The sequence below is a fragment of the Mus caroli genome, chromosome 9, assembly GCF_900094665.2.
Source record: "Mus caroli chromosome 9, CAROLI_EIJ_v1.1, whole genome shotgun sequence".
Taxonomy (NCBI): Eukaryota; Metazoa; Chordata; class Mammalia; order Rodentia; family Muridae; genus Mus; species Mus caroli.
The window spans coordinates 34,904,817-34,914,344 of NC_034578.1; the positions used below are offsets into that span (position 1 = coordinate 34,904,817).

Here is a 9,528-nt window from a genome sequence, read left to right on the forward strand (position 1 = left end):
GAGAGAGAGAGAGAGAGAGAGAGAGAGAGAGAGAGAGAGAGAGAGAGAGAGAGATGATAGTTTTATGTATTTCTTTCTAATTTGAAATCCCTTGATCTCTTTTAGTTTTCTTATTGCTCTAGGTAAGACATCAAATACTAGTGGACAGCTTTGCTTTGTTCCTAGTTTTAGTGGAATTATTTTGAGTTTATCTCCATTTAATTTGATGTTGGCTGTAGGCTGACTGTAAATTGTTGATTTTATTATATTTAGGTATGTCTTTTATATTTCTACTTTCTCCGGGACTTTTTTATTAAAGGATACTGAATTTTGTCAAATGCCTCTTTTGCATCTAATGAGATGATCATGTTTGTTTGTTTTTTCAGTTTATATACATGGTGGATTACATTTACTGATTTTTTTTTTCATACTGAACTATACCTGCATCTCTGGAATAAAGCCTACTTGGTTGCAAGTATTTTATTGAGTATTTTGCATCTAATTTGATAAGGAAAATCGGTCTGTAATGATTTTTCCTTGTTGAGTCTTTAGATACTTTGTTTATCAGTATAACTGTGACCTTATAAAATGAATTAGGTAATGCTTTCTGTTTGTATTTTGTCAAATAATTTGAAGAGTATTGGCACTAACTCTTCTTTGAAAGTGTGGTAGAATTTTGTGTTAAAACCATCCAGCCTTGGGCTTTCTTTGGTTGAAAGATTTTTTATTGACTGTTTTTATTTCACTAATATTTATAGTTCAATTTAAATAATTTATCTGATTTTGATTTGGTGTTGGTAAGTGTTCCCTATTGAGAAAATTATCCACTTCTTTTAGATTTCCCAACTTAGTAAAATATGTTCTTAAAATTCTCTGGATTTCCTTAGTATTGTTTTTTATGTCACCATTCCTATTTCTTGTTTTATTAATTTGGATATTCTCTTTTATGTGTCTTAATTTGAATCAGGGTTTGTTTAACTTTTTGGTTTTCTCCAAGAAACAACTCTCTGATTTATTGATTTTTCTTGTATTGTTCTTTTATTTATTTCCACCCTTAATTTGAGTATTTCTTGTTGACTACTCCACTTGAGTATGCTTACTTCTTTTTGCTCTAGAGCTTCCAGGTGTGCTGTTAAGTTGCTAATATGAGGGCTCTCCAATTTGTTGTTGTTCTTGTTGCTGTTATGTAGGAATTTAGCGCTGTAGAATTTCCTTTTAGTGCTGCTTTCATCGTGTCTCATAAGTTTGCCTATGTTGTGATTCATTTTCAAAGAATTTTAGAATGTCTTTCACTTATTTGTTTATGTCTTTAGAATTTTTCTTTTAGAAGAGAATCATTCACTGCTCATGAGTTTATAAAAATTGTGTTGTTTCTGTAGTTGATATACAGCTTTTATCCATGGTGCTGTAATAGGATGATGATTGGTATTATTTTTTTGTCTATTAAGACTTGCTTAGTGTCTAGGTAAATTGTTAATTGTATGAAGAGTTCAGTGAAGTACTGAAAAAAAGATGTGTTCTTTTTTGATATGTATTTATTTATTTATTTATTTATTTATTTATTTATTACATTCCAGGTTTTATCCCTGACTCCCTGTCTACCCTCCAACTGTTCCTCACCCTATAGCTCCTCCCCACACCCCTGTTTCTACAAAGCTGTCCCTATCCCCGACTTCTCACCTAACCAGACCTCTAAACTCCTTGGGCAAAGATGTGTTCTTTTGTGTTTGCGTAGGTGGAGTATTTTGGAAATTTCTCTTAGGTTCATTTACTTTATAATGCCAGTTAGCTCCAACATCTCTTTGTTTAGTTTTTGTCTGGATGATGTGACAATTGGTTAGAACGGGGTATTGAAGTTTGTCCACTATGAATATTTGAGGGTCAATTTGTAATTTAAACTGTAGTAGTGTTTCTTTTGCAAAAATGGGTGGCCTTGTGTTTTTGGTCATATATGTTAAGACTGAAATGTCATCTTGGTAAATTTTTTCTTTGATAAATATGTAGTGTCTTTTCACATAATTTTTTATTAAGTTTGATTTGTGATATATTTTGTTAGATATTAAACTAGCTATACCAACTTGCCCTCTGTGTTTATTTACTTGAAATATCTTTTTTCATCCTTTACTCCAAGGTAATGTTTAATGTTGATGTTGAGATATGTTTATTGTCTCTTTCCTCCCAGTGCTCTACCCATCCCTATATACCCCACCCATCCACTCCTTTGTTTCTCTTAGACAAAAGGCCCACCTCAATGGATATTAACCAGTTGTTGCATGTCACATTGATGAAGGACTAGATACCTCCTTTTCTATTTTTATTAGATATTTTCTTCATTTACATTTCAAATGCTATCCTGAAAGTCCCCTATACCCTCCCTCGGCCCTGCTCCCCAACCCAGATACCCCTTTTTCTATTAAGGCTGGACAAGCCAAACCAGTAGGAGAGAAGTGTTCAGAGAAAGGCAACAGAGTCAGTGACAGGTCCTACCCCCACTATTAGGAGTCCCGAAAGAAGATCAAGTTACACAACTGTAACATATATGCAGAGGACTGAGCCTAGTTCCACAAAGGATCCCTAGTTGTTGGTTCAATCTCTATGAGGCTCTGATTAGTTGATTCTGTGCATTTTCTTGTGATGTCCATGAACCTTCTGGTTTCTTCAATGCTTCCCTGTGCCCTACCCTCAGCCTTGAGCAGGCTGTCTAGGACCTGGCTTTCCACAGTTGCTAGCTCACCTAGGGTGGAGTCTTCCAACCTAGGTAAAGTCTTTTGTCTACAAAAGCCACATCTGCAGCTTCCTGTAAGAAGTTTCCTGCTAAGCAGCTGAGCTTGTTTTCCTGACAGATCCTGACAAAGTGGGGGATGAGTTTCCCCACCTTCATAAGCTCAGACTCATAAGTAAACACTGGGTCTTGATCAGAGAACTGTGTCTTGGCTCAGTATTTCTCTTGCCGCCTTTCCCATCCAACCCCATCTTTCCTTTCTGGAACCCCAGTAACCTGTGGCTGCTGGCAGGTATGCTTCCCACTTTCTTTTATGAGATTTCCCAAGCTCCACCTAATCTTTGGGATGGGTTTCTGCGTCTGTTTCCATCAGTTGTTAGATGAATCCACCCTGATGATATTTAGGCTAGTCACTAATCTGTGAATATAGTAAACTATCATTATGAATAATTTTATTGACTTTTTTGCCATTTATATTTGGTTCTATCTTAGGTTTGTAAGCTGTCCAGGTTCTTGTTTCTGATCCTTCAGGTAATAGTAGAGGTTGGTTCCCTCTCATGGTCTCCAGTCATTGATTGGCTACTTCCACAATTTCTGTCCCACTTTTATCTTGGCATATCATGGTGGACAGGGCAAATTGTAGGTAGAAGGTTTTGTGGATAGCTTGGTGTCTCAGTAGTTCTACCAGAAGTCTTGTCTGGTTACAGGAAATGTGTAGTTCATGTTCTCTATCACCCATCACTTGGAGTCTTAGCTATGGTCATCTTTATAGGTTCCTGGAAGATTCTATTTTCCTCAGTTTCTATTCCATCCCAGAGATGATCCCCACCCCCATTCCAGTTGCATTCCCCAGTACTCTCTCCCTCCATACTCCCCACACCTGATATTAATTGTGTTCTTATGCTGTTATTTAAGCATATGGTCCAGGGTGATTACAGGTCTAAGTGCTGAATTATGGATGTGTTGTAGTTGAGTTTGTGTACTTTTGTTTTCTTTCATTTTTCTTTTTGGATTTTCAGAGAGTGTGTTAGCTAAGTGCCATCAACTTTAATGTCCTGCTTAAATGATAAATTCATAGGTAAACTGCTTCCTGTTGGAGGAAGAGAGAAGGGAGTCTTGGGAGAGATTATCTAAGGAATCAATGGGATGTAAAGGAGATGAAACCCTGTAACTGGTATTCTCTGGCAGTGCTAAGGATGGGTCTGAGATTGCTAATAAAATGGGTGCATTAATTATAGTTTTATTGCTCTTAGGAGACACCAAGACCAAGGCAACTCTCACAAAGGACAACATTTAATTGGGGCTGACTTACAGTTTCAGAAGTTCAGTCCATTATCATTGTGGTGAGAAGCTTGACATCCTTCAAGCAGACATTGTACAGGAAGAACCAAGAGTTCTATATCTTGATCCAAAGGCATCCAGAAGGAGAAATTATCTTCTGCAGGCACCAAGCATGAAGGTCTCTTCCCTGCTGGGCAGAGATTGAGCACAGGAACCTTCCAAACATTTCTACACATTTCTGCCAAGGAAGCTGCACCTATTCCAATAAGGCTATACCTCTTAATAGTGCAAATTCTATGGGCCAAGCATATTCAAACAACCACCATGATTAAGATCTGCAGGCAGCCTGTCAGGTCTTTTGACAGGTGTGGTTTATGGTAGAGCAATGTCTGCTGATATATATATATATATATATATATATATATATATATGTTTCTATTTGTTATAAAATTTTTGTTTGATTCATTAGAACTTTTGACACAGGTTTATTTCCTCTTTACAGTGAAATCAATATTCTTCATGCTAATTTAGTAACAGTTGTTGGTTTTTCTTGCCCAATGACTGTGCTGAGAACTTACAGTTCTATCTGTTGAGTAGAAATTACAAAAGATTTGTCAATGCCATGTTTATGCCAGAGCTAGTGTTGAATGAGCTCTTTCCTTGGTCCTTATTTTGTGTAATTTTCTTATGTTGTCTTAATATTTTGATTTTTCTTTTATTATGCCATTTTCAGAAATACTACTGTTCATTTACAGCACACTTTATTCATCACATTGAAAGATACATTTAATCAATTAATCATTTATTATTAAACCTTGTCACAATTTTTCAATAACCAGTCATAGAAATATAAACCCTATACTGAGTCTATATAGACAAGACCAAACACAAAATATTTATTCTTGTTCTGTATGTGTGTGTGTGTGTGTAGTCTGGCACATGTGTGCATGTACATCCATATTCATAAAAAAAGTCATAAAAAAAGCTTCCATTTTCTGCCCTTCAATGTCTGAAAGCCTTCTTCTTAACTGAAGTTTCAATGACTATAAGATATTTTTTTCCTTGGACTGGCTGTCCTCATGCTCCTTGAACAAAATAAATATAGCCTGTCTTCATTTCCGTATAAACAATCTTCATTACTCAAAACACTACTCATGTGCAGTCATTGTTGGTGTGAAGTACAATGTGAGATTAATAAAACAAGAAAAATATTTGCAATTCTCTGCAGAAGAAAGTTAAAATTTATATAGAAATATGATTTTTAGAATACCTTCAGTGATTTTTTGAAGAAAAGGGCTTATTTATTCACTATCTGTCTCCTTGGCTGCTAGTCTAATGACTCTTTTGGCTCTCTTTCTGTCCCAGATCTCTTTTCTTGAAGTACTAGACCCTCAAAACATTCAGATTATTCCATTTTTAATTTTGTAGAAGAATTCAACCCCCTGTTTAAAAAAAAAACAGAAAGAACATTCCAAAATAAAGTGACAACTTCTACAACCTGAGAAATGTCTCCTTCACAGACAAATGATAATAAGGTTTCAAAGATCAAACCTTCATATTTCCTAAACAATACAAATACAAACATACAAAAAGGTATGTGAATTAATGGCATGATTGAAACCTGCAGCAATTACAAAATTATAAAGTTTTTAATAAGCTATTGATAATGAATAATTCATATCCCTCACATTGACAGTTGAATAAATATGTTGGTTTACAGTAGAAGATGTAAAAACAGATCAGAAATCATATACTCAAATTACATATTCAAAAACTCACATTCAAAATGTGAAATACACACACACTAGAAACTGGTATCCTAGCTTTATTTCATTTAATCTTTTAAAGAACTATTCAAAATTATAAAGGGAATAAAGATAAGTTTGCAATGAATGGACAGAAATATGTAAATTATTACAGTCACATTATTTTTAAATAAGAAATAATAGAAAATTGTAGAAGTGACAAAGAAAGATGAAAACAAACTCTGGACATTATAAGGCCAAACCCAGAAGATTCTATTTATGTTACAAAAAAAACAGACTAGGCTATATAATTATAACAAGTGTTTCTGACCATTCAAAACTGGAAATAAGTAGAATTTTTTCTCTTCTTTTTTTTATTTTTTATTTTTTTGGTTTTTTTCAAGACAGGGTTTCTCTTTGTAGCCCTGGCTGCCCTGTAACTCACTTTGTAGACCAGCCTGGCCTCAAACTCAGAAATCTGCCTGCCTCTGCCTCCCACGTGCTGGGATTAAAGGCATGCACCACCACTGCCCCACTCTAAATAGAATATTTGCTGGAAAAAAATCTAGGTAAAATCTTGCACTTAAATATTGCTGATAAATAGTAAATACCTTTCTGCCCAAACTAAGATGCATAAAGTCAACACCATACAGTTAAATGTTCCTCTTGCTCAGGGTTTTCCTCAGAGCCACTTTAATATCTTTGTTCCTCAAGCTGTAGAGTAGAGGATTCATCATGGGAATAACATTAGTATAAAAGACAGAAGAGATTTTTCCTTCATCCATAGACTCAGATGAGGAGGGTTGGAAATACATGAATGCACCTGAACCAAAGAACAGAAAAGCAGCAATGATGTGTGAGCTACAGGTGCTGAAAGCTTTGGACCTGCCCTCAGAGGAACGGATGTGAAAGATGCTAGAGAGAATAAAACCATAGGAAATAAATATAGTTGAAATGGGAACAATGATATTGATGCTAGAAGCAACAAAAACTACAAGCTTGTTGATATATGTGGTTGTACAGGAAAGCTGGAGCAAAGGAGGAATATCACAGAAGTAGTGGTTGATTTTGTTGGCATCACAGAAGTTCAGTCTCATTATGCAAACAGTGTGAGCTACAGACTCAGAAAATGCAATAAAGTAGGAAACAAGCATTAAGTTCAAACATAATTTAGAGGACATGACAAGATTATACAACAGCGGTTTACAGATGGCCACATAGCGATCATAGGCCATTGAAGTCAACACATAACACTCAGAAATAACAAAAAAACAAAAGAAATAAAGTTGGGTCATACATTCCATGTAAGAAATTGTATTCTTCCTTGTTATAATGTTCATTAGCATTTGTGGAGTGAACACAGAAGAATAGCAGAAGTCTACAAAGGACAAGTTAAAGAGGAAAAAGTACATAGGGGTGTGAAGGTGAGAATTCAACACAGTTAATATTATCAAAGATAAATTCCCCAATGCAGTGACCAGGTACATTGCCAGAAACACAAAGAACAAGGGTATTTGTAGATAAGGCTTGTCAGTTAATCCCACCAGAATGAATTCAGTCACCAAAGAAATATTTACTGAGTCCATTCTTCTCTGAGAGAATCTGTGGACACAGAAAATAGAGCTATGTTAGAGGATAATTCACACTCCATGCTGGATCCTTCTCTCCTGTGAAGTGTATGTTGCCAGTGTTCTTCTAGCCATAACTAGGTATACAGAATCAGCTAGTGAACATTCAAAGGTGTTCAAATTTTAGAATTATTTATAAAACATGACAAAATAAAGAAGTCTGCACTAAAAAGATTTAGTCTTCTACTATCTCCTGTCTTCCTTCAGTACAGCCTTCCCAAAACAATGAAAATAGGAAGTAGATACCTTGAAAGTATATTGTTGTTTGCTAGTGCAGATTCATGTTTGCTGTAGTATGAATGAAAACCATATCCTTAATCTAAACCTAAAAGAAAAAGAGTGGATCATGGAAAGAATGTCTTCTGGCACCATATAACAGAATTATGAATCTGTAAGGTTTGAGATCTGACCATGCAAAAGAACTTCATCAGAGATACTGTAATTTGATTTGGAAGCAACACCTCTTAATATGCTTTGATCCTACTGTAGGCTCTCTTCTTAAGAACAATTCATTTTAGTCTCATTTTGTACAGAAAAGGAAATAAACTCCCTGAACTCCTTCAAACATTAAGAGATACTTTGGATTGATGAGTTGGGAGGGCACCAGAGCTGTTTGAGGAAACAAAATTATAATCACAATTCATTAAATGAAAAATGTACATTTTCAAAAAATAAAAAAACAAATATTCATTGAAAAAGAAAAGAGAAGAGAAAGAAAGGGGGGAGGGAGACAGAGAGAGAGAGAGAGAGAGAGAGAGAGAGAGAGAGAGAGGAGAGAGAGAAGGAAAGAGAGAGCTGTTAGTATACCTGTAAATCAGAAAAATCACAATTTTCATTCCAAACATCTGAGGTCTCTAATTTTCCCATTTATCCATATTTATCTGCATACATATTTCAGATTCAGGGATTTAGATCCATTGTTTCAAGGAAGATGTGCACAAGACTTAATTTTCCTTGACTAATTTCTGAATTGTAGAGCATTATTTGTGATTAAGGCTTTGAATCTTTCCTGGAAGAAGAGAAAAGGGTCCTTAAATTGTGGCATGTATGTGCTTATAAGCAGTGTTAAGAGATTATCTAGGGTTTTCTCAGATGAGAACATTTATATTGAAGAAGCAGCTGAGAAAATTCTATTGTATCCTGGATTTTGATCCTTATTTCCTGAGGGACCCACAATTATACTTATACTTTGCAATCACTCTAGAGAAGTCACATCCCTTGTGTAGAAAGTAGAACAACAATATGAACTAGACAGTACCTCCAGAGCTCATGTCTCTAGCTGCATATGTAGTAGAAGATGTCCTAGTCTGCCATCATTGGGAAGAGAGGACCCTAGGTCTTGCAAACTTTATATGCCCCAGTACAGGGGAATGCCAGGGTCAAGAAGTGGGAGTGGGTGGGTAGGGAAGCAGGGCAGGGGGAGGGTATAGAGAACTTTTGGGATAGCATTTGAAATGTAAATAAAGACACTATCTAATAAAAAAAAAAGGAAAAAAGAAAAAAGAAAGAAAGACTCTTGCCTCCCTAGTTATCCTAAGTTCCAATGGGAATTCCTAGTTTGTGATTCATCCTCCCTTGTTTCCTCATATTAGTGAATTGCCCAAGGTCTTGCTACTGACTTATAAAATACCATGTTTCAGAAAGTTACCTACAGTTTTCTGCTATCAAAAATACTTTAGATATTATGTAAAAATTGTTTCTGGTTATGGAAAGATGGACATCTTCAAAGAACTGAACCCCACATAGAAAGTTGAAGAAAACTGAAAAATCCTGGCAGTATTACAAATATTCTTTTTCATCTCAGTGGTCAGTCATGTACTCATGCAAAACATAACTTTATATGGACAAAGAAATTTTTTTAAATCATATATATATATATATATATATATATATATATATATATATATAACCAACACATAAGCAAATAGAAGCTCTGAATGTTAGAGAGAGCAAGAGCTTGTGTGAATTGGAAAGGTTGGAGACTAGAAAAGGCAAGTGGAAAGTTCTATAATTATATTTTAATTAAAAATTTAAAAAGATTAAAATAAATAAGTAAACACTCTAAACAGTTTTAAGAAAATAAAATAGAACACAATTAGATCATCTTTCCAGTTCCCCTTTTGTGGCCTCCCTTCCCCCAGCCTGGAACCTGCTTGCTCAAGGGTGGAGCTAC

The 9,528-nt window shown here is 35.3% G+C and overlaps 1 protein-coding gene across 1 annotated transcript; it reads right to left on the reverse strand.

Annotated features, from left to right (window-relative positions):
• Window positions 1-6,380: 6,380 nt before the first annotated feature.
• Window positions 6,381-7,337, reverse strand: LOC110301848 (olfactory receptor 8B3-like). The gene has a single exon (XM_021172525.1). The coding sequence runs from the start codon at window positions 7,311-7,313 to the stop codon at window positions 6,381-6,383; it is 933 nt and encodes a 310-aa protein (XP_021028184.1). The 5' UTR covers window positions 7,314-7,337.
• Window positions 7,338-9,528: the final 2,191 nt, after the last annotated feature.